General features: G+C 41.3%; 1 protein-coding gene across 5 annotated transcripts in view; it reads left to right on the top strand.

Moving 5' to 3' along the window:
• The window catches only part of ITPRID2 (ITPR interacting domain containing 2), a 44,336-nt gene extending 19,943 nt beyond the window's left edge, over window positions 1-24,393 (top strand). For 2 of the 5 annotated variants that reach the window (XM_075530233.1, XM_075530237.1), the window contains exons 10-18: window positions 3,195-3,283; window positions 4,444-5,658; window positions 7,653-7,730; window positions 7,808-7,935; window positions 8,306-8,456; window positions 9,475-9,540; window positions 10,420-10,854; window positions 21,170-21,294; window positions 23,269-24,393. In XM_075530233.1, the coding sequence (XP_075386348.1) occupies window positions 3,195-3,283; window positions 4,444-5,658; window positions 7,653-7,730; window positions 7,808-7,935; window positions 8,306-8,456; window positions 9,475-9,540; window positions 10,420-10,854; window positions 21,170-21,274 (2,267 nt within the window). In that variant the 3' untranslated portion in view covers window positions 21,275-21,294; window positions 23,269-24,393. The remainder of the gene's footprint in view (window positions 1-3,194; window positions 3,284-4,443; window positions 5,659-7,652; window positions 7,731-7,807; window positions 7,936-8,305; window positions 8,457-9,474; window positions 9,541-10,419; window positions 10,855-21,169; window positions 21,295-23,268) is intronic. The other 3 variants (XM_075530236.1, XM_075530235.1, XM_075530234.1) reach the window with 2 other exon arrangements.
• The last annotated feature ends 604 nt before the right edge of the window (window positions 24,394-24,997 follow it).

Raw genomic sequence — 24,997 nt, 5'->3', positions numbered from 1 at the left:
TCAGATTGTTATAAATTAACAGCACAGTAGTTTTGTGGTACATGTGTGAGAGAGGGGAGATAATACAGTATAGTACTATAGTACTTTAGGTAGTTACTAAATTTGATAGATGAGTATCTTAAATCAACAATAATTTCCGAATTGGAATCACTGATTCTATATTATTTTCATCAAACTACGTTGTCCCTTAGTAGCAGGACTTTTTAAGTGAAATAGCTTGAATCTCAAGTCTAGGTCTGGAGAGATTTAGTGACTTGCACCCATGTCTAAAGGTAACTTTTGAGGGGATGTGGAGCTGATGTCTTTCTTATTAAAGAAGACCTGAAGCACTTTCATGGGAAAGAGGAGATATCATCAAGCCTAGCAGGCTGGTGCTGGGAGTGGAAGATGGGTGAAGAGGTAATCAATCGGGGAAGTGTAGATTTTCTTAGGCTCTGAAGATATACAAGTCGGTCTGAAGGACGGGAGTGTGTTTCAGGCCATTGTTCCAATGTCTTCCTCCCAGCTGTGGTGCTGTCCCCAGGCGCTGTCTCTCGGTGCTCATGGATACCGGAGACGAGTCCCATGGCCTGGGGTGATGTTGGGGCGGGGGGGGGGGGTTGGGGGGTATGCAGAGCAGAGAGGCTGTGTTGACGAGGACATGAGCAGCATCTTATTTGGTGCAAAGCTGGCCACAAGGCAGAGTACCATAAGCGACATGCTGTGGAACTTTTGAGAAGTGGTCAACCGGAGCCCAGTGTGTCAATAGCCCCGCTTTTCCTTGGACAGGGGACCCAAAGGGTGCTCCTTTGACTGTATGTGGGGCGATACACAGAGCAGGTGACGGATCACGTGGGCCAGGGCTCCAAGGGGAGGATGCGGAGGAGAACCACATGCCGCACTTCTACCGAGCTGACGTGGGCCAGGCAGAGGCCACGACTCTTCAGCACTCCCTTGTTGGGGTTTCTGGACCTCACTGTGTGCTTCCCCCACGTTAATCCTGGCAGTCCCTTCTCTCAAAGGCTTCCAGAGGCTGGCACATTACATCCATGGATTCTGGTTTGGCTCTTTGTGACAGAGACAATGGTGCTAGACAAGGTTTCAGATTTTGTTTTGTTCTCATTCTACTGTTGCCTCTGACTTCACAGGCCTCCTTGAAAATACAGCCTTGAATCTTCAGTTAGGGTGGAAGTGGAATCACCTTTGTAATTCACCTTTTACTGGAGAGAAGTGGAATTTTTAGTTATGTTTTTGGCGAAATAAAAACGTTTGACTCAAGAACCTAGGTTGTGATTTATAGTTTGCAAGCTAGTTTACCTACATTCTTCTTAGTTCCTTCAGTAGTCTATTGGGCATAGATGGGAAAATCAGTATCCCCGTTTTGCTGAAGGAAGCTCCTACTGGCATGGTGGTTAGGCCGAGCAGGGACGGTGGGTGCAGGGGGCTTCCTGTTCTTTTAACTACCTGCACCTGCTCAGCACGCACCTGTGTGGATTCGCATGCAGTGGGGGACAGCGCAAGGGCACGTGGCCGAGGTGGTGCTCCTGCAGATGCAGCCGCTCTCGGGACTTCGGGGCAGCTGCCCGTCACCAGTCGGATGGGCTGCTTTAAATCTACACAATTCAAATCCCTGCTCACCTCTGTGACTGCTTTACAAAGCACGTACTGAGTCACACGCTATTACAGACAGAAGGAAAACCACCATGCAAAAATATAATTAAAAGGATGAGATTAGTCTTCTCAGTTAATATCTAATTAATATCTATAGTAATAGCGTATTACAACCCAGTTTCACGATTATTTCATAATTCCTGATATTGTACTATACATTTCGGGGGGGTTAAATTTCAGAGTATTGCAGAATTAGCTAATGATCTGGTGGCCTAGTGGGTTACACTGTTGGAAGCATGACCTCAAGGTCATCATTCTTTGAGCCGTCCTCTCATCTGGAGAAGGACAAGGTTTCAGAGTTACAGTCTCGGAAACCCCGGGGGCGGGTCTGCCTGTCATGTCCTGGTTGCAGTGCGTTTGGTATAGGGTTTATGTTACAGAATTGTTCTAAGTTTTTGATGAGGAAAAGAAGTTTCCCGTTGATACTGTTTCTCTTTGAACTTGAAGCTAAGTTGGATTTTTCAAACTCAGCCAGACTTTAGTTGGTTTTAGATTTGATGTTATTTGTTTCCTTCTCTGTGTAATTACGTTTTTAAATGAAGGCAGATTTAGTAAGCATATGTTATTTAGCCTGCTGCTTTGACAATTCAGAAGAACCATATTGTCTGATGAAGTGTCTCACTTAGTAAAGGTAGTGGTGGTGCTGGCCGCTCCCACAGTGGCAGTGTAGGCAGTGTGAGCAGCCTTGCTTAGCTTACGTGCTAAGTAGATTCTTACATATTTTATTTTTACAGGTTGTAATAACCAAGAATTCGAGTTTTGAGACATAGGAAGTAGGCTGATTGTATGATCTCAACCATCAACAATGTTATGTTACAGCTGACATTTTATAACTATTATGAAAGAATTCTTTCAAAATTTTTAGAAAGATGGGTTTAAATGATCATGGAATTTTCACATGAACCTTTTGAAGTCCCCTGATATGTTTGAATTAGTTGAAACATAAGAGAAATACAAGTGTGCTGGCAACAGTTTTTTTTTTACTATATTGGCCTTAATTGCCTTCTTATTTTCTAATTAGAAAAATAAAATAACTTTTGAAAGCTGTATACTTAACCTCCTAGTATTACCAAGAGTAAGTATCTTTCTTTACACAAAAGAAATTGTGTACTTTGGGACTTCTGTTTTTATTGAAGCCTTTTTTTGTTGTTTTTAAACTTCAACCAATTGTCTTCTAAGAATTGTTGTTAGGCCGGCTGTTGTGTCGAATATGACTCAGCATGGCCCTGTGTACGACAGAACAAACCCTGCCCCGCCTGAGCCATCCTCTCTGAGGAAGGCCACACTGCTGGATTTGCCAGCCCGCGTTAGACGCGCAGCACAGAGAGCAACTACAGGCTCGGATCTCCCATCCAGCGCTTCTTTGCATCTGTGCCCTCCTCTGCTGCAATGCCGTGTCCCTGGATATGTAGCGCACACGTTTCCCAGGTGAAGCTCATGCCGGGCGTGACAGGTCGGTTGGGAATCCTCTATCTGTAGTACCAGCGCCCTCACTGAAGGTTCACTTAGCGGTTTTGTGTAACTGCTTTGATTTCTTTTGGTAGATCATCTATTACGCACTGCAAGTCAGCATTCTGATAGCAGCGGTTTTGCTGAAGATTCGACAGACTGCCTCTCCCTTAATCATCTGCAGGTAAACTTATTTGTCAGAGGCTCTGTGATTGTCTTCATTTCAAGGTCGTGTTTTTCCACAGCTGTATATTTCAAGACTGGTCACGCGAATCTTCATTTTTCAAATGACAGTAAGAATGAAACTACTTCTAGGATGCAGATGTTATATAAGCACTGAACTACAGATTTTATGTTGATCAGTTCTCTACCTGTGTTTGACAGAATATTTTTTACATGTGTGTAAAAAAGAAAAGGCTCCCCTTCTATTTTTGTACCATCAGTGGTTCCCGTGGACGTTGCTGGCACAGAGCTGCTTTCAGTGGGTTAGAGAACAAACTTAGGAGGAAATAGGGGAGGGAGGACAGGGATTGGAACTCTACTCTAGAGAAGCAGGGTAGGAGCTTCAGGACGGCATATTCTTTTGCCTCATTAAAGACTTGGGGGAGTTGTTCAGCTAAGGGAAGAGGCCCCAAGAGAAGGAGCGGTTGATCCAGACAAGTCTGCAACCAACTGTAGAGAAATCCCCTGGTCTTGAAGAGGTCAGAAGTGCAGGCTGGGCGATCACACTTGGAAAAGTAGGGGGGCTCACAGTTCCTCTTCCGAGTAAAGACAAGAAGGGGCCAGTGGAGAGCGGCCTGGAAAGTGTGGCATTGGTGAAGCACTTTCAGAAATGTTGCCAGCTGGCTTCCACTCTGTGAGGCAGGGCCCTTTGTTCAGAGAGCCGCAGATGGGCGTTGGAAAGATGGTCTAAAGGAAATAGCACCCACATAGAAGGAATACGCTCTATGAGAAAATGCAGAAATCAACCTTTCTTTTCAAAACACCATCGAGTATATTTTTCACATTAACTTATTCTCTTTTTAAAAGTTTGTTTTATCATCACTGTGTCTTAGTACCATGTATACTTGAGTATAAGCCGACCCAAATATCAGCCAAGGCACCTAATTTTACCACAAAAGCTGCACTAAAAATGTGCTGAAAAACCTTGACTTATACATGAGTATGTATGGTACTTAGTTAATAGCTAACATTACAGGCCAATCTATATGGGTCAAGCAGTTTGGAACGTGACCAGGGCCATGCCCCAAATGGAGACCATGCCAGTACAGACAGAGTAGCCTCCCATGAGTGTGCAGATGCTGTTAGTGTGCTCTTTACCCTTCCGCTGTGCTCTTTTCGCAGGTTCAGGAGTCCTTGCAAGCCATGGGGAGCAGTGCGGACAGTTGTGACAGTGAGACAACAGTCACATCCTTCGGTGAAGAGCTTATCACACCAACAGCAAAAGACCCGCCTTATTTCGATGAGTCGGAGGAGGAGTCTCTTGTCCCTCTCCAGCGAGGGAAAGAGAAGACAGCCGCAAGCACTGACAGAAGAAAGCCAGAGAGGCAGCGTTTCCCCACGTGTGAGTCCGTTGAGCCTGATGACCATGAACAGTCCACTTGTTGCCAGGAAGAGGGCATGACTGAAACCCCTGCGACCCAAGAGTCGCCTGAAGCTCAGAGAGCCGAGCTACCCAGGGGCGAGAGTGCTGAAAGCGATGTGGATAGAAGCAGTGAATGTGAATATGCCCAGTACACCACACACCATATTCTGAAGTCATTGGCTTCCATTGAAGCGAGATCTCTCGACAAGGGCGCTGAAGAGACGCTCGTGCCTCCTCCCTCCTCTGCGGACAGAGTTAATACGGCTTTGCAAAGAGCTCAGCTGAAGGCCTTTGGCGTCTCTGGTCAAAGAGTAGGGCGCAGCCTGATAAAGTCGAAAGATCTGCTGAGACAGAGGTACTTGTATGCAAAAGCTGGATATCCCCTACGAAGGTCTCAGTCGTTACCAACCACGTTACTGAGCCCAGTAAGGGTCGTGTCTGCTGTCAACGTTCGCCTGTCTCCAGGGAAGGAGACCAGATGCAGCCCGCCTTCCTTCACCTACAAGTACACACCCGAAGAGGAGCAGGACCTGGAAAGAGAGGGGCCTGAGCCTGACGGCCACTCTCTCATCAAATCCACCATTTTCATCTCTCCATCCTCATCTGGGAAGAAGGAAGTGCTCTCAGAGAAGGAGGTGAACCAGTTGGAGGAATGTCCTCACCGGAGGACTCCCACCTGCGCCTACTGCGCGTCAGCACACAGATCGCAGTCCACCTGCTCCCTTCACTCTGTCCCCTCTGAATGGCAGGAGAAGCCCCTGTGTGAGCACATGAGAACCCTGAGCACGCACAGTGTCCCCAACATATCCGGCACCACCTGTAGTGCCTTCACGTCTCCTTTTGGTTGTCCTTACTCACACAGACATGCTGCCTCCCCTTACCGGACATGTGCTGCAAACCCACCTTCCGCCATTGAAATGCAGCTGCGAAGAGTGTTGCATGATATTAGAAACTCGCTGCAGAATCTTTCACAGGTATGGAAAACATACAGTGTTTTGATTGGCTTGATCTGACCACTCCCCTGTTCACTGGGAAGCTAAAACCCATCAGGCATGAGCTTCATTTTCTTAGAACCTAAACTTGTCCAGACTGACCCTTCTCCTGTACCACTCCCTCCTGTTTCACTGTAAAAGCTGTAACTAATCTTAATGTCTTTGCTCCTATTTCCCCCGCCTTCCTGTACGAGAGGTTTTGCTCATTAAATATTCTCTTTTTTTCAGTTTCTCCTCCATTAGCTTCCTTTAAGTCTAGAGACATTGTCAAGTTTTACCTGTTATTAAACACATCTTTCCTCTCAGGGTACTTCCCCCACTGTGCTGACTACTTCTCTCTTTTCTAAGTGCCCCCGCTGCCTTCTGGGGCAGCACTCTCTCCTGGTTCTGCGGGCTCTTCTCTAAGCTTTCCCCTCACCTCCTGACTCCTGGGTTTGATATGGAAGTTTGTCCAGTTTCACTGATTGATGGACTGGGATGGTCCCCAAACAGAAGAAAATCAGGTAAAGTGTGAATGTGAATAGCCCTTTTAAAGTCTCCCTGCTCAGATGAGTTAGTAGGCCTGGAATCCCCGCTGCAGCAAGTTTTGAAAATTAATGTATTGTCAGCATGTTTGGCTTTCACATTGCATATTTTCTTTTTGGGGATCTAACTAGTATTGAGGAAACTGAGGACGTGAGGATGACGGCGAGCATGCAGTGAGCGTGTTCAGCGAGCCGTCAGGCAGCCCAGAATGTGTCCGTGGGTCTCTTGTGATGACAAAATGGCAGATGAGAAAGCCACTTTGAAAGCAAATATTAAATCTGTAACTTCCCAACTTACAACAAAACAGGCCTTCTTGAAATAATTACTTTTATTCTTAGGACCACTGTTTCCTAATGGCCTCCTCTCTAACCAGAATGAGATTCTCTCTCTAGCCTCCTTCGAGCATACAGTTCTTTCAGGGTGCACTGTTTAACCCTTCAGCTATGATTATTTGAAGCTGGGAATGCCTAAGTTTCTGTCAGCCTGCCCCTTCGCGGGGTACCTTCCTTTCTAGGCCAGCTGGTTCTCTTGTGTTGGATGCGCCATCAACATCTCAACTGTCACCACCGCCACAGCCACCACTGCGCAGGGCAACAGGCAGAGGCTCTTTGAGACCTGCCAGTCTCTAGTCTGATGCATTCAATGCGCTCCAGCAATGTTGGGCTGCAGGCTGGTCTCTAAATAGCATTGTCTTAGGGATATGATATATATTTTTTTACTTTCTTTGCCTAGAATGCTCCAGCCTTGCCTTCCTACTCCAGACCAAATCCTGTTTACTCTAAGACTCAGCTCTGGTATCACCACTGTTGGGAAGACTTCCCAGACCCACCTGATTGAGACTTGTTTGATTGCTCCTTTTTAGCATTCGTCCTCCTATTCTTTTGTAAATCTATTTCCCTCTCTCTTTTCTTTGACTTTGAGAGTTCCTCTTGGTCCAGGAATGATTGTTTAGGGTTGCACTGTGTAAGGGAAGGGCACCTACTCAAACATGTAGGAATGAACATGATAACTGCCTGCTATTTGCCCCATGACTGTCATTTCAGAGCGATGCTTGCCACCGTCTGTTGTTGCTGTTGTTTGCCTATCCTGTTGGTGTCATGTTTATGTATCGGGCTGCTATCGGTATGGTTGGCAATTCGAGACCACCAGCAGCTCCTAGGGAGGAAGACTGGGTTTCCTATCCCCATAAGGCCTCTTAGATACAGATATGGACCATATTCTTTCCTCTGCCCCTTTCGCCTTTCATTTTGCTTTATATGGGCAATACTTAGAAGGAATAGGGAACACTGGGAACTGATCTCATTAGTCCCTGCTCACAATATGAAGTTTTTGGGGGTTTTTATACTGGAAGAAAATGCCTGGGTTCAAAGTACTACCTGCTTAACACATTAAAGAATTTGAGAGTAGATACTTTAACCTTGGTTTTTAAATTTATTTTCCCTTTTTTGAAGTACCCCATGATAAGAGGACCTGATCTTGCTGCTTCTCCATACAGTACCCAGAAATCATCTGTTCTACCTCTTTATGAAGTAAGTTCTCACTTAAGTCTTTGTGTTACAAAACAGTCTGCATGATAGAAGCGTAATTTTGTTGTATTGCATTTTAGAATACCTTCCAGGAGCTCCAAGTAATGAGGCGGAGCCTGAATTTGTTTAGGACACAGATGATGGATTTGGAATTGGCCATGCTGCGTCAGCAAACCATGGTTTACCATCATATGACTGAAGAGGAAAGGTAAGCATGCGTTCTGTCGTCGCAGTCTTTCCGTCTGAAAAGCTTCATCAGCCTTCTTCTGTCAGTGAAGTTTTAGTTCTTCTGCTGTGTTTCCTGAGTCTGTTTTGTGAACCAGTGTACATAACAGCTAGCATAGTTTTTACCATGCAAACTTGTCTGCCTTTATGTCGCAAGGAAGATGGGGGCTGTTATTTAGTGCTCGGCTCTTTGTGAGAGAGGACCCAGGAAGAAAGAGCAATACCATTGTGCTAACTTACTCAACTTGGAAGTTCAGTACCCTCAAGTAGCTTTTATTACTTGATAAGAGAGTTATGCATAGGAATCCTAAAGGACTTCCTTCGAGCCTGTGCCTGTCTCTCTCTCTCGGTAGATATGAAGTGGACCAGCTGCAGAGTTTAAGGAATTCGGTCCGAATGGAGCTTCAGGACCTGGAGCTGCAGCTGGAGGAGCGCCTGCTGGGTCTGGAGGAGCAGCTGCGGAGCATGCGGGTGCCCTCCCCCTTCCGATCCTCAGCGCTGGTGGTAGGTACTTTCTAGAGGGATTTCTTTAGCACATTCCCTGTGAGTGAGAAGCAGTGCTTTCATTTACAAGCCTTTAGTCTGAGGCGGGGAAAGGGAAGCAAAAGATTTAAGGAGCTTTCTCACAGATCAGTGGAATATGCAAGTTTGCAACATTCTTATTTTCTTAAATATTTAGATGTATATTGGAAACTTGTATTATGATTTTTAATAATAGGAGAGAAGACAGGGAGCCCGAAAAGTCTAGGATTTTTAAAGAAAAATGATAGTAAGTACATGACTAATGTAGATTTTCGCCATGGCATGTAACTACAAAGGACGGAATGGAGACTTCACTCAGTCTTTTTTTTTTTTTCCTAGCTTGCTTTTGATTGATTAGTTCCTTTTTTCAAATGTTCCTTCATTTGGGTTTATTTCCCATTCTTGATGGTTTTCCTTGTTGAGGAAGTAAACTGGATCTTTACTTGTGTCAAGGCATCCGCAACCCCAAGAATAAAAAGAGCCTATCTTAATGTTGTGTGATTTTGCATACTTCTAATATTCCTTCCCAGGGCATTTGGTTTCAAGTTACATTTGTGTTAAGACCTTTGAAGTAGTAGAATATGTTGTTTTGAGGGGTTGAAATAGTGAACTTCTCACCATTATTTGAATATCACATTTGATTTTGCTGAAAAATAACTGGCGGGATGAATGTGCACACGTACCCAAGGTAAACTGAATCAATTAGAAGTGTGTGCTGGGGTTGTAGTAGAGTCAGAAGATACTGAGTCCTTTCTGAGATGTGTTTCCATAGCAAGGTTTGCACCTGCCATTTCTGAGAAATGTGTTGGTGACGTCAGTGAAACAGAAAGCTTACACATTTTTAGTAACAGCTTCTTAATCATAGGACCAATTTTACAGGATTCCATCACTACTGAGAATAACCATGTGACATAATGCTATTTTATTTTTAGAACATTAATTTGATTAGAAAACACTTGAAATTTGGGGACAAAATGTATATTTGTTCTTACTTTTTCAGGGGATGTATGGCAGTAGAAGCGCCGATAACGTGTCATGCCCTTCTCCATTGAATGTAATGGAACCAGTAAGACTCTTTCCTTTTAACTCACTGGGGAAGGGAATGATACAGCACTTCACCAACACACTGTCTTCCTAGTGCAGATGAAATGTACCTTTTAAGCATAGTGTTTGACATATTTTGATAAGCTATTGATTTGAAGTGAGTTTGACACTTCTGTGAAATTTCTTTGACACTACAAACCCAGCTTACTCATAGTAGTGATTTATGTTCACGGCCTAACGGAGAAAAGTAAGGTCCATAAAACACTTTCCATTTCTACTTCAGGGGAAAAGACACCTTGGGCAAGTCCTTCAGGGATCGTTGCATCTGTAACATGACTGCTTTGGGAACAATAGTGGGGTTTTAATTTATTATGTTTTAAGCATATGAAATTCATTTGGGGACAAAAGCACTACAATAGCTATTTTGGGTCCTGATAGAAAACCAACTTCTTTACAAGTAATTTGGACCTTTGTGGAAACAAGCTCCATTGGTGCTATAGTAGTCTAGGCACTCTGGTGGCACTGTGGTTGCTGCTGACCCCACATTGGGGGTTCTAGCTCACTCTGTGGAGAGAGCCCAGGCATCTGCTTGTGTAGCGGTGACAGCCTCAGGGGGCCCCTCAGGGCAGTTCTGCTTGTTCCGGAGAGCCCTCCCCACGAGTGGGCATGGACCCAACATCAGCGGGCCTGTATATTGTAGTTGAATATATTGATGGTGGAGAGCACTGGAAGTTTAAATTTTACTTGGTGTTTTTGCAAATGAAATCAAACGGCTTTTAATTAATGAATTAGAATGATACCTTAAGGAGCTACTTGATTTGGGGCCACATGTTTTAATCATCTTTTGCAATTACCAACCATAATATGAAGAGAGAAAAATAACAAATTTTCTGATTTTTAGGTAACGGAGCTGATGCGGGAACAGTCATACCTGAAGTCTGAATTGGGCTTGGCACTTGGAGAAATGGGGTTTGAGATTCCTCCTGGAGAGAGCTCAGAATCTGTTTTCTCTCAAGAAACTTCAGAATCATCTTCTGTGTGTTCTGGTCCCTCCCATGCTCACAGAAGAACTGGAGTACCTTCTGCTGACTCAGTGGGTCAACCCAAATCCCAGGCGGTGTCAGGCAAGAAAGTGTTCCGGGCTTCAGTAGCCCTCACCCCAACTGCCCCGTCCAGGGCAGCTTCCATGCAGACCTCTGTGGAGTTGGAAAGGTCTGCAGAGGCTGGAGCAGCTGAGGAAAACCCAGGAGCCGTCGGGCGTAAACCTGAAGTGGAAGAAGGGCAAGGAACACATGCAAATGTGGAGCAGGATGAGTTGCAGCAAGTCATCCGGGAGGTGAGTATGGTATGGTCTATGCTTGGTTTGGAAATCTGTATTAAGGGAGTTCTCATCTGAACATGTATCAATGATGAGTTGGTTTTTTGTATTCATTATATGAATTGTCAGGAGATTGTAACATTGTCTCATTGATTCCTTGGTGTTTATTAGGCATATTCATCATGGGGATACATTTCTAAAACCTTTGTCACTGTCGTATTAAGTAATTGGAATTCTTTATACTCTACTGAAAAGTGTGTTTGTAGGGCTTGGTATTGATAAACATGTGAACTCTTTGGACCTTAGATGCCACATTCTTGATAGGAATTGAATCCTGCCAGGTTTAAAATCTGTGATTTAGTGGTTTCAGTTGACATGAGAAAATAGAATTGTAATTTTGTTGTTGTGGTGGTGGTGGTGTGTTGAAATTTAGGTTTAAAGAATTTGATTCCATTGGTGGGTAGAGAATTGTGAAAATTATAAGATGCTCAAAGAATGAAAGCACAGAATGGAAAGATGAGTTTATTCCAAATGTCAGCCCAGGTCAGAGCACCACTGTCCAGTTGATTCTGACGAGAGCGCGCCCAGAGGGCAGAGCAGATCTGCCCGTCAGCTTCTGTGGCTGTGTGCCTTAGGGGAGCAGAAAGCCACATCTTTCCCTCATGAAGCCACGGCTGCACTCGGAAGGTTGACTTGGTGGTTAGCAGAACAGTGCTAACCCCACCAGGGCTGCGAAATAATTAGCAAGGCTAAGAGTCAACAGTTGAAGATTAATTGACAGAATGAATGTAAGAACTGTTTTGGACACGAGTCAGATAAGTAGTGGAATGATGTACCGCACATCATTCAAAAGGGGAAACTCTATAGACACACCTTTATGATGACTTTTCTTTTTTTCCCTATCACATCACTTTCCCTTTGGGCACAAAATTCAGGAGAGCAGTGCACAGCATAAAAACTAGCCACTATATATTGTCTGTATCCATCCTGTTGCCTGGAGCCCTGGTGTTGCAGAGATTAAAGCACTTGGCTGCTAACAGAAGGATGCTTTTAGCCCAGTAGCTGCTCATGAGCAAAAGTCATGGAACCACTCTGGTCGGTTTGACTCTGTTCCACAGTGTCACTCAGAGTCAGAATTAATTATGGTATTTGCATATTTGCTTTTCGTGATAATATTAACAATTTCAAAAAGTTGGGGGTCTTCTATAAATGTATTGGTTCTGTAATGGTAGATACTTTTGTAAGTTAAATGTAGCTGCTTAAAATTTAGCTTATTACATTGCCTTGGACCTAGAACACTACATGCTCATGGAGCCTCCCATTAACTGTGAAAGATGTAATTTTCAGACATTTAGCTAATATGTAAGGAAAGTATTTGAGAAGTTTTTCAGAATTTGTTACTCTTTCATTAGCTAGACACTCCCTCATTTCCAAATTTGGTGAGTTGGGAGGGAGTCGGGCCTAACGTTGCGGTGAATGGAATAGCGCACTATCGGACAGCATCGTCAAGTTGATTCGGCAAATGGAGTTCCGTGAGACCTGTCCTTTCCTCTGGGGACCCATTTTAAAATTGTGCCAGTGTTAATAATTTCTGCTTTCTTTGTGATTGTGCGATTTTTCTCTAATTTGTTGGGTCCTTGTTGGGTGTTTTTGTTTGTTTCTTGTTTGTGTTGTGTATGATTTTTCTGGATGTGAAATCCAGGATAGCTAAATCTGTAGAGAAAATAACTGGATTAAAAATTACTAGGCAGGGAAGGGTCCAGGGACTGGGGCACCAACAACAGTGAGCAAGAGAAGAAGAGGTCTGAAGTTGATTGTAGTGATGATTGTACAACTCTTGTATGCTGTATGATCAGTAACATTATTTAAAAAACAATTTGATGTATTGAAAAGAACAGCCTAGGCTGACAGACTGAGGCAGGATAAAAGCACTGGATACCAGACTAAAGCCAGTTAAATGTTTTTGTATTACTATCATATTTTTTCAGGTACTGTGCTTTTCTGGTAAACTTTTATTTACAAAGCATTTGAAATTCAGATTAGTCTTGATTCCATTCCCTTCGCGTTACAGTAATTATGTTACTCAAGTACACAAGGTACTGAATTCCTTTTTTAAAAAATTAAACCTTGGTATATCAGCTGTACAGAAATTAGATTCTTTCTTCCTAGTAAATGCTGGGCTCCTGACCCCACTAACAAAGCACTTATTCAGCGCGGCAAGATTTTAATCTTGGATTGCAGTTTTGCAGGTACGGATTAAGCGTGTCTGGAAGACGCTTCAGGGAAGTGTTCTTACCGCCCTCCTTGGGTGCATGTGCACAGTGCTGTCCCTCAGGCTTTTGCCTCATTCCTTTCACTTGGGGAGGTTTCAGACAGGGCTTTCTTTGTTTTCAGTGTGTTAATTCGAAGGAATTCTTTTGCAGGAGAATAGAAAGGGATAATACTGAAACCAATGTTTATATGCACATACTTAATTCAGTGATTAAACTTTCATCAGATTAAAGATAGTCCTGTTTTGCTTAGATGTGTATAGTATACTGTCATAGAATTTGTCAGAGTGTACTGTGATGTATGTGATCAGTAACCCGTACCTGTTTACAGTGACTTTAAAAAGTAAAGTAAATAGAAGCTTATTTGATAGACTAAACGAACATGGGCCCACAGAAACAAATTCAACAAAATAGAAAGTGTCCAAGAGTTTCCATGCTCATATTGTTATCTTGAGTGCCACCAAATCAATCCCAGCACAGAGGGCCTCCTGACCAGGTTGGACTCTGCCCACCGGCTGGTGTTGGCCTCATCTTACAGTCACTGGCCCTTCTCCCAGAGAGCCATGGGTGGGTTCAAAGGGCCAGTCTTGGGGTTGGTAGTTGAGTGTTTAACCGTTACACTGCCAGAACTCCTGAGGAGTCACCATCTACTACCATCAAGTTGATTGCAAGTAGGACAGACTAGAATTGTCCCTTTGGGTTTTGAGGCTGTAAATCTTTACAGGGTCAGAGAGCCTTATCTTCCTCCGTGGAGTGTCCGGTGGGTTCGAACTGCTGAACCTTGTAGGAAACAGCCTAAAGCTTCACTTACTATCACCAGGGTTCCTGAGAATGCTTCCTTGTTTATTGGTATTTCTAGGCTAGGTTCATGCCTTTTAGCATCTTTGTTGCACTACATGTAACATACTTTAAACATGTGTTTTAGTGCATGCATGACTTGCTGGTGTTCTTGTCACTTCTTTTAGTTGTGTCCTGATACAACGTCTGACATCAAGCCCACTGCCCTCAAGTTTACTCCAACGCGGTCATCTTACAGGACATAGAACTGTCTTCCAAACTGTCAGTCTTCACATGAGCAGACTGCTTCCTCTTTCCTTTCTGGAGCAAACAGGGGGTTCAAACTGCCAATCTGTTGGTTAGCGGAACACTCAAGAGATGTCCATTGAATGGATGGCTTGCTCTATATTTCAGGCTTGCAGTCATTCTGTTCTTATTACCAATAAATGTTCTCTTCTTAATCCCGGAGTTCTTGGTTGGCTCAAACAAGTAAGTGCTCAGCTCCTAACTAAGGCTGGTCATTCAACCCAACCCTGAGTTGAGTCTCAGAAGAAAGATCTGTTTGGGAAAGGTCACAGCCATTAACAATCCTATGGAGTATGGTTCTATTCTGCACAGGGGGTTGCTAGAAGCCACAGTCAGCTCAGTCAAAGCTGGTTTGCGGCGTTGTTTTAAAACCTCAAGTAGTCTGACGTCAGCTTATACCATTTTTTTGAGGGGGAGATTATGTGGATCAAGGCCATATTGCCATCTGTTGCAGTGGTTTTCTCAAAGGAGCCCTGGCAGTACCGTGGTAAGTGGTCAGCTGCCAACTGAAAAGTCAGAAGTTAGAACCCACCAGCTGCTCTGGGGGGAGGGTGGGAGGTCACACGGCCACCTACTCCTGTAAAGGTGGCAGCCTTAGAAACCCCATGGGCAGAGTCCCTGTGAGCGGGAGTAAACTAGAAGACACACAACAGCAACCACAGCCCTCTGCAGAATGGGAGACTTACTTGTCTGGACGCCTTCCTTCAAAGTCTTACTTCAGAACATTCTGTGCAAGCCTGGCTGTCGTCCTGTGCTTTTCTACTTCTTTCTGTTTGTCTCTGTGGTGATCCTGCCTGTCTCATGCGCTCATTAGTCATTCAGACATTGAGTGAGCACTCCGTGCTGGAATGCAGAGATACGCTCTTCCCTTTTGACCTCACCCTTCCTAGTCGAAGGAACCCTGATGGCGGGCGCAGTGGGCTGCGCATTGAGCTGATGATTGTGAGGTCCGCATGATGATCCCAGCAGTCCCTCCAAGGAAAACATGAGGCTGTCTGGTCTGCAAAGAACACTAAGTCAAAAACCCCAAATAAGATGCTGCTCCGTTTGGTCAGATAGGGTTGCATGAGTCTGAATCAATGATGGCTCTGAGATTGGTTTGATTCCTCCTGTTCTAACTTCCTTCTCCTCCCTAGTGGCTCCTAAGAAGGGGGGATAACCCCCCAAAACGGATGTGGTGTGAAGGGGATAGTGCATTTGGAGTTCAATCCACCAGGTCAGACTGTTAATCAAGCTTTTTATTTAGAGGTTCTGGAAGTTTGTATAACAGTGTGTGGCAAAAGCCTGATTTGTGGCAGATGGGAGACTGGTTTTGCCACCTTGACAATGCACCTGCTCACACAGCCATCGCAGTGTGCCTGTTTTTTGGCAAAAAAAAATCATGACTCTCTTGGCCCTACACACCTTACTCACCTGACCTCACTCCGTGCGACTTCTTTTTGTTTTCGCAAATGAAGAGGGGTATGAAAGGGCAGTGATTTGGTGAAGAAAAAAATGAGGGAGGTGCTGTCAGCTATCCAAACAGATGAGTTTGAAAAATGTTTTCCAAGAATGACATCACAGATTAGACAAATGTATAATGTAGAGTACTTTGAAGGTGATGAGGTTGTTTTGTAAAAAACTTCAAATACATAGCTTTGAAAGAAAAACATTACAGTTTTGGGGGGTGCCCCTTCATATTTTGTCACTTGGTTCCTGCTCTTTCTCATCCAATATGCTCCATCTGTGACACTTTCTATCCCCACTATCCTCTGAAATTGTCTTTTGTGTGACCTCTCTAAAGTCTAAGGAGGCCTTGTGGCACAGTGGGTTATGTGTTGGGGAACTAATTGTAAGGTCAGCAGTTTAAAACCATAAGAGAAAGGTAAACTTCCTACTCCTGTGAAGATTTCTAGCATCTTGTACCCAAGAGCAGTCCTGTTCTGACATAGAGGTCATGCTGCGCGGTGGAATGGGCGCATTGGCAATATTGCTTTTGTTCTGTGTACAGTCTGCCCATCTCTAAGAATTTTTATTTTCCACAGCTAGGTAATACTGGTTTCTCCTTTTAATAATTATATACTGTTCTTAAGCATTCATTGAATGATTTTTTTCAACTGCTTTCCGATGGAACATTTGTTTTGTTTCTATCAGAACCCTACCATTTTTAATGGCCTGTTCAAACAGTATCTGTTAGAAATGTCGGCACATTTTTAGTTGGTAAAGATTGTTTTATCGTTGGTTTGTTTTTTTAATGTTGAAAAGGAGGAAATATAATAAACATCACCATGTTATATTGAGAAAAGGACTAGACATGCCATACCACCAGCTGTCTTTTGTGAATGGATTTGCAGGTGTTCTTATCGACACATTTGCACTGTGGCTGAGGGATCCTGGTTTCCAAAATGCTCGTGTCCAGTACAAATTCATGTACAGTGCAAATCTGAGGTGCTCTGAGCAACAGAAGTTTTGGATGCTAATATGCAAAATGAAAAGGTTATATTTATTGAAATATGTTCCAATACAGATGGTCGGTAGTTAGGGAGCATGATGTTTCCTTAAGTAACTATGTCTTGTGTACCGATTTTGCATGACATATTAATACCAAGCCATTTTTGGAAAGACTTCAATTGAAATGTGTTCAGGATGTACTTAGGAACATTTTTAGGAAATAGATCAGGCTGACAGGAAACTGTGGAAATGGAGAATTTTTAAAAGCTGGTTGAGAGTGTCCCAAGCACTAATTTGGGAAGGCATTATCGGTTTATTTCAGGAAATACATATTTAAGGCCTTCACAGAGGGCTATTTGGAAATGATGCTATGTCATTAGAGGGAAAGCGGAATGGATAGATATGCGTGGTTTGGGGGCACCTGGGGAGGAAAAGCTTGATGGAATAGCCTTTCGGCTAATTGGCCTTTTCCAAACCCCAGACAAGATGTTTTTTTCTCACGTGAGGCAAACATTTCAAGCAGGTGGCAAACGTACCTAACAACTAAAGAAAGTGTCTTTCTGTAGTTTATGTTGTTTAGGGAATGTTTCTATGTTTTAGGATACATTGTACTTGACTAATAATTCTGCCCTTTCCATTTGAAAATGTGAGTCCTAGGTGAAAACCGTCTATAACTTCTTCAGATGAATTGCTTTCAATTACATAAACAGAATATACCTGTGTATTATTTTGCTGGTAGTGAGTTTTCTTTGCAATGAGAACATGACTTAATTCTTTTGATTACCTTCCAAAGGTAGATATTAATAACATAAAAGTGAATGCACCTTTTTTATTTTCTTTTTTACATTTTATTGTGATTTGGGTGAACATTGCCAGAGGATGTTAGTTTTCTATTTAACTATTTATACAGATTGTTTTTCACGGTGAGCTGTAATCTCTCAGTGTTGCGCTCTGCTACTTCTGGCTGGCTTCACGGGCTTCCTTCATCCTTCTTCCTACCTCTGCCTGCCTCCTGGGCTTTGGTGGGGGTGAATGCTACCCCTTTGGGGTCCGATGGTGGAGTAGTCCCTTTAGAGGCCGCTCTGTGTGACTGAAAGGTGATACCCAGGTGTAGGTTTAGTTCCAGGTTTGAAGGCCATCGTTTTTGGGGTTCCACCAATCTCTACCAGATCAGCAAGTCTTTGTTGTTGTAATTATTTTGAATTTAGGCATACGTTTTTCTCCCGTTCTGTCCAGGTACTTCTGCTGTGATTTCCACTAGAGTGGTTGGAGGTGATTGGTGGGCACAATCAAGTTCTTCCAGTCTCAGCGTAGTGGAGGCAGTGGTTTGTGTGCGCCATTATCAGTCCTTTGAACTAATTGTTTCCCTGAGCTTTTATTATTTTTAGTCTTCTTTGCTCCCTATTATGAGAGGTTAACTGATTTATAATTTAATTTGGAGTAGTATTCCATTGTGAGTATGTATCATGGTTTGTTAATCCATGCGTCCTTTGATGGACACTTGGGTTGTTTCTATGTTTTCACTATTGTGACTTGGGGGTGCATATATCTATTTTATTATGGCTCATGTTTCTCTTCTGATATAAGAAGAGGCATCAGAAAGTTCATAGTCCTCTTCCATTATCTTTGAATTCTGTTTTTTTTATTACAATTTTTTTGAAGCTTCCTCATGTACTTAGTAATGGCATTGTAGGATAATAGGGAATTTCCATTTCTAATTTTATTAAGGAAGGGCTATACCATTTTTCATAGTTGTTGTACCATGTTAGATTTCCATTAGCAGCACATAAGAATTTCAATCTCCCTTTCCATCTCTGCCAATATTTGGTATTTTGTTTCTTTTTTAATCCATAGTAGAAGATATCTAATCCACCATAGTAGCCATTGGTGTCAGAGTAAGATTATATTTCATTGTACGCTTGTTATACATCTTTCTAAAGGCTAATAACTGTGAACCATATCATGTTTTTATTAGCCACCTGAATGCCTTTTTTCATGAAGTGTCTGTGTGTCTTGTACCTATTCTTAAAATGAATTCTATTTTTTGTTGAAGTTTTCTAAAATTAGATCTTAAGTTTTTGTAAGATATGCTATTATTCCTCTGATTTTCCCAGTCTGTAAATTCTTTTTTTAAATCTTTTCAAGAAGGCTTTTGATGTATCTTAAGTGTTTAATATTTAGTAGGATAGTGATTTAGTTTATCTTCTGTTTATAAATTTTTAGTTATGTTTGATAGACAATTTATTCCATAAAGTAGTAGATCCCTTAATTTTGCCCCTAATTTTTCTTTGACAGTGTTTACAGTTTAAGGTTTTACAGGGAGATCTTTGATCTGTCTCAAGTTAGTGCACACACCCATAATTGAGAGATATTTCCCTTCTATTTTGCTGAGAGGTTTTTTAAACCGAAAATTGGATTTTATCAATTGCCTTTTCTCATTGATTGATATAAACATATGCTCTTTTCCTTTGTTAATTTATGTGTTAGATTATGTTGATTACTTTTCTATGTTGAACTATCCTTACATACCTGGTATAACTCTCACTTGGCCATAATACATTATATATGTATTTGATACGATGTTGGACTCATTTGGCTAGGATTTTGTTGAAAATGTTTGCCTATATGTATGTACACAAGAGATATAGGTCTATAATTTAATTTTTTTAGTTGTCTTTCTCTGGATGTGGGAGCCTGTTTTGCTGTAGCTTAAGCATGGGGCTGCTAACTGTAAAATTGGTGGTCAGACCCACTGTCCTGCCAGCGAAAAGTACAAGTACCTGATCCTGGAAAGCCTGGATGGAGTCACGCCGAGCCGGAATAGAACAGTTCTAGCTTTGGGACCAGGGCTATGCTCACTTGAGTGACTGGAGTTGTGAGTATACGATCCTTTTCTATCTGCTGGACAATTATGAGTAGAAGCTACATCAGCTCTTCTCTGAATGTTTGGTAGAATTCTGTAGTGAGGCCCTCGGAGCCAATTTGTTGTTGTCAATTTCATTTATGATCTTTTGTTAATGGGTTTGGTTTGTCTACCTCGATCAGTATTTAGGTGTTTCTCTAGAAATTTGCCCATTTCTTTTAGGTTTTCAAATTGGTTGAAGTACATACAGTTCTTCGAACTATTTTGCTGTTGCCCTTTGTACTTCAGTTCTCTTTTAACATTACCCATTTCATGTCTCATTAGTGTTATTTGCCTCTTCTTTGCTTTTATTAAACTTGCCAGGGATTTGTCGTTTTCACCAATCATTTCAAAGAACTACCTTCACGTCCTGTTGATTCTGTTTGTTGCCTTTATGTCTCACTTATTCCTGCTTAATCTTTATTATTTCCTCTAAACTTTGTTTTTTGTTCTTTTTCTAGTTAATGGAACTGTTGGGTTGAGGTATTGATCTTTGGGTTCTTTCCCCCTTTTTTTTATTGTGTGTGTTTATTGTTACAAATTGAACTCTGTCACCGCTTTGACTGTGTCACAAAAATTTTGGTCTTTTTTATGTTTTCATTTTTATTTGATTCTAGAGTTTTAAATTTTCTTTTTTTATTTCTTCTGCCCAATAGTTCTTTGTTGGGTATTTTCTTGTTCCTGCTGCTAATAGATTTCTAATTTTATAGTGTTGTGATCTGAGAAGGTATGTTGTACTATTTGGGTGTTTTTAAATTGATTGAACCTTGCTTTGTGGCCTGACATAGGGCCTGTTCTGGAGAACGATCCATGAGATCCAAAATTGAAAACAGTTGTTTTATTGTAATATCAACCTGATTTGTTTTCTGTTTGGCAGTTTTATAACTATGTCGTTTATTCCCTCATTTTGCTTCTCACTTGTCCTACCTTATAGATTGACTTAAAGATTGTTTTGTTTCTGGTTCTTTTTTAATAATATCTCTAACAGAATGGTACTAAGGGATTTGCCTTTTATTTAGCTAATTCTGCCTTACATCAATCAGTTCTACTCCATTGTCCTTTCAATGCATTCACAGTGTCTCAAAATGGTCATGGTACACCAGCTGACAGGGCACCCCTGCCCTGTCTCCTTGTTTATAGCTTTCATTTAGTTGTTTCCACCAATCAATGTTTGATCCAATTCTTAGTCCTCTCATTTGATGCTCAGAGTTCCGGGATTATCGCCTGTGTCTGTTTCACTGGTTTCTCCGATCTTTGTTTTAGAGAAATGACATGGAGTGTCTACGTCACCCCATCACTACATCTAAAGCTTTAGTCAGACTTTGTTACATGGCGTCAGGAAATGTATTTTTGCTTTACTGAAAGCTTTTAAATCTGTAAAATCATATTAATGTTCTCAATTTAAGTATTGTGATGTTTTATAATGTAGTTATTCAGCTCTCTGATGCTGATCTGGGTTTGAGGACCAGTAGACACTGTTTTCCATTGACCTATCTGTATCATATGAAGATTCATTTGAATCTTGTTATCTGTACAGTTTAGTTGATTGCAACATACGATGGGTTCTTTATTTTTCTATTTTTGAAAATACGACAAATTAATTACAATAATAGTGTTAATTGTTTGCATCTCTCGTATTCTATTACAGATTAAAGAGTCTATTGTTGGAGAAATCAGACGGGAAATTGTAAGTGGACTTTTGGCAGCAGTCTCTTCAAGTAAAGCATCTAATTCTAATAAGCAAGATAAATAGTCATTAAATAGAATTTACAGGTAAGTTTTCCTTTAGTGGAATTATAAATTAGTACTTAGTTTTTGATGGTTTGCTTCTTAGTAGACAAATCTGTTTCTGTAGCTAACTTTTTCGAATGCATCTAATTTATGAAAACTCATACAAGGCCATTAAGAATACAAGCAAGTCAATTCCTATAATACTAATCTCCAAGAGACCACACAGGATCCCTAGTAATGTAATGGTTCCAAGTTGGGCTGCTAACTGCAAGGTGAGCAGTTTGAAATCACCAGCAGCAGCTCAGGGGACAGATGGGGCCTTCTATTCTCGTCAAGAGAAGCTTGAGTAGTTGACAATTATGTTAACTACTCTGTCCTAGAAGGTCACTAAGAGTCAGCATCGATTCATAGTGAGAGAGAGAGTCTATATTGATTCACTGAAACTTTACTGTAGTAAATAATTGCTAGAATAAGTTCTTCAAACCTGATTATTATTAAAATATTGCTTGTAATGACATTTCATATATACAGTTTATGGGGCATGATGTTCAGAGTAGCAGATTCTTAATATCTTAGTATTTTGTCTTTTAAAGAGACATTTACCCTATGTTCATATATAATTATAATTTATAAAGATGTTTTTTTTTAACAATTTATTGGGGCTGATACAATTCTTTTCACAGTTCATACATATACATACATCAATTGTATAAAGCACATCTGTACAGTCTTTGCCCTAATCATTTTTTTCTCTTTTCTTCTTTTACATTTTATTAGGGACTCATACAACTCTTACCACAATCCATACATATACATACATCAATTGTATAAAGCACATCCATACATTCCCTGCCCCAATCATTCTCAAGGCATTTGCTCTCCACTTAAGCCCCTTGCATCAGGTCCTCTTTTTTTTTCCCCCTCCCTCCCCATTTCCCCCTCCCTCATATGCCCTTGGTAATTTATACATCGTTATTTTGTCATATCTTGCCCTATCCGGAGTCTCCCTTCCCCCCTTCTCTGCTGTCCCTCTCCCAGGGAAGAGGTCACATGTGGATCCTTGTAATCACTTCCCCCTTTCCAACCCACTCACCCTCCACTCTCCCAGCATCGTCCCTCACACCCTTGGTCCTGAAGGTATCATCCACCCTGGATTCCCTGTACCTCCAACCCTCATATGCACCAGTGTACAGCCTCTGTCCTATCCAGCCCTGCAAGGTAGAATTCGGATCATGGTAGTTGGGGGGAGGAAGCATCCAGGATCTGGGGGAAAGCTGTGTTCTTCATCGATACTACCTCACACCCTAATTAACCCATCTCTTCTCCTAAACCCCTCTATGAGGCGATCTCCATTGGTCGACACTTGGGCCTTGGGTCTCCACTTTGCACTTCCCCCTTCATTTAATATGATATATATATACATATATACACATACATATATATATATACATATACACATATATACACATACATACACACACATATCTTTTTTTTTTTTTTGCATGATGCCTTATACCTGGTCCCTTGGGCACCTCGTGATCGCACTGGCCGGTGTGCTTCTTCCATGTGGGCTTATTTGCTTCTGAGCTAGATGGCCGCTTGTTCACCTTCAAGCCTTATAAAGATGTTTTTATTTAGTAAAATAAATTAAACATTAGTTTTCTTTCGATGTTCTTATTACATTTTATAAAGTAAAGTCTTACTCATAGTAAGACTTTGTGAATGCAGAAAGAATAATATATTGCAAGCATAATAGACATAAGCATTCTATAAATTTTCAAAATAAAATTTAATTTGAAATTGATCTATAATTTAATCTGAAAATACTGGAAAGTATTTGATGAGTTAAGTTATAAAAAGCCCGAAGGTTTTCTTTTTAAAACTAGCCATAAGAAAAAGTACATTCCGTGAAAGGCATAGAGATCACAGGGAAAAAAATGCTCTTTCCTTTGTCAAAGAACTTTCTAGTAACAGTTAAAATATGCTTAATGTTACGGTCTCGCTCTTTTTTTTAAGGTTGACACGGATCGTATTAGCTGTAGAACATTGAAGTTACCATTGCACACACTGGTGGAGGTGTTATTGGTGTTTCAGAAGATACTTGCTGCTGAGCGGGGCTACTGCATACATGTACAGCGTGTGTTTCTTCTGTGCATATCTTCCAAGTATACATAGAGATTTAGGCTCTTTCCTCAACTATCAAAACGTTTAGCCATTTGAAAACCTAATATTTATTTGTTTTTCAATATTTCTAATTGATTCCCTATGTAGAATTAATTTCAAACTTGAAGACCTCCAGACTTAACCAACTTATAAATAGCATATTTCTCCAGAATAGCTTCTTAAAACACTGACCTCTATGAGGTATTTACTGTGCAATAACTGAAATCATTTTTTGAGAGCTTGAAGCAACCAATGATTTTCCCTCCACTACTGTTAATTAGTGTCACTTCCAAGAAGAGAAACTGTTCTGTTGTAAAAAGTAATAATCCTTGAGGAGGTTACTAATAGCAGTGTGATAGAATTATATGAGGTTACCAACAACTACTTAATGCTCTTACACTGTAAGCCTTGTCCTTTACTCAAGACAGTGTGATTTTATCACAGCTTACATAGCCGTCTTCCTTTGGTGTAGTGTGCCATACATTAAACACTATGTGCCTTTTGCCTGTCCAGGCGTCTGTCTGAGAGGGAGAGGGCTCTTCTGCCCTTCAGACACAATCGTGGAGTAATGCCAATAACAGGGCCTATAACTTAAACAGATAAATACGATAAGCTGGTTTTTGCCTTTTCAAATTGGAAGTAATTTAGATCTGTTCTCATCCACACATGGTTTGAATTCAGTTTGACCACTGGAAAAAGTTCATTTTTATGGGGGGGAAAAAAAGAAAATGTGTCCTATTTGGTTTTATGTGTTAGATAGATGTGTAAAGTAATAATCAAATGTTATTGGCATTACTCTTTTAGCATTTATAGTTTTCAACTCATGTTTCTTTGTGTGTAAAATTTTAATCAAAATTCTTGAGATGTTAACAGTATTCTTTGAAAGAATATTTACAAGGTCTATGAATGTTTGAATTATCACACAAAGGCTGATTTCTAAAAAAATAATTAAAACAATAAAGTATTTATTTTGCCTAACATGTTTATCAGTGGCTTCTTTACTTGAACTGCAACTTGAAGAATTTGAATAAGATATGATCTACAACAAAATCTGGCTAAGATATGATCTACAACAAAATCTAAAAGAATTGCAGCCCTTACCAAAATTGGTTTTGATTCAGTTTCCTTGAAGAGGCCGCTCTGGTGCTTGAAATACATAGTTCAGACTATAGAGCGCCCTGGAGAGGGAGCACGTAGTGATGCCATTCAGTCTCCTCTGGCTCTCGGGTCCTCATTAGTACCCTCTGAGACCGCACGCAACTCCTCAGAAACTACAATCAATCACGTATATGACATATATACACACACAGAGATAGACAGATATTAGAATAGTCTTATATTCATTGGTGAAATTACTCAGCAGTTTAACCAGTTAATTCTAACAGCAATCATAATGTATATAGATCGAACAACCCCATCTTAACATCATACAGAGACCATTGATTTTTAACTGTTCTGCTTGATAGCCGGTTGTAGTTCATTTCTGACAATACTTGATCCCCAAATTTGATTTTCAGTGTTTGTGATATAACAGTTATAACAGCTGTAAAAGTGAACTAATGGACAAGTCAGTTACATAGCG

The sequence above is a fragment of the Tenrec ecaudatus genome, chromosome 13 (genome assembly GCF_050624435.1).
Source record: "Tenrec ecaudatus isolate mTenEca1 chromosome 13, mTenEca1.hap1, whole genome shotgun sequence".
NCBI lineage: Eukaryota > Metazoa > Chordata > Mammalia > Afrosoricida > Tenrecidae > Tenrec > Tenrec ecaudatus.
Note: the sequence above shows the minus strand (reverse complement) of the source record. Positions and strands in the feature narration are given on the sequence as shown.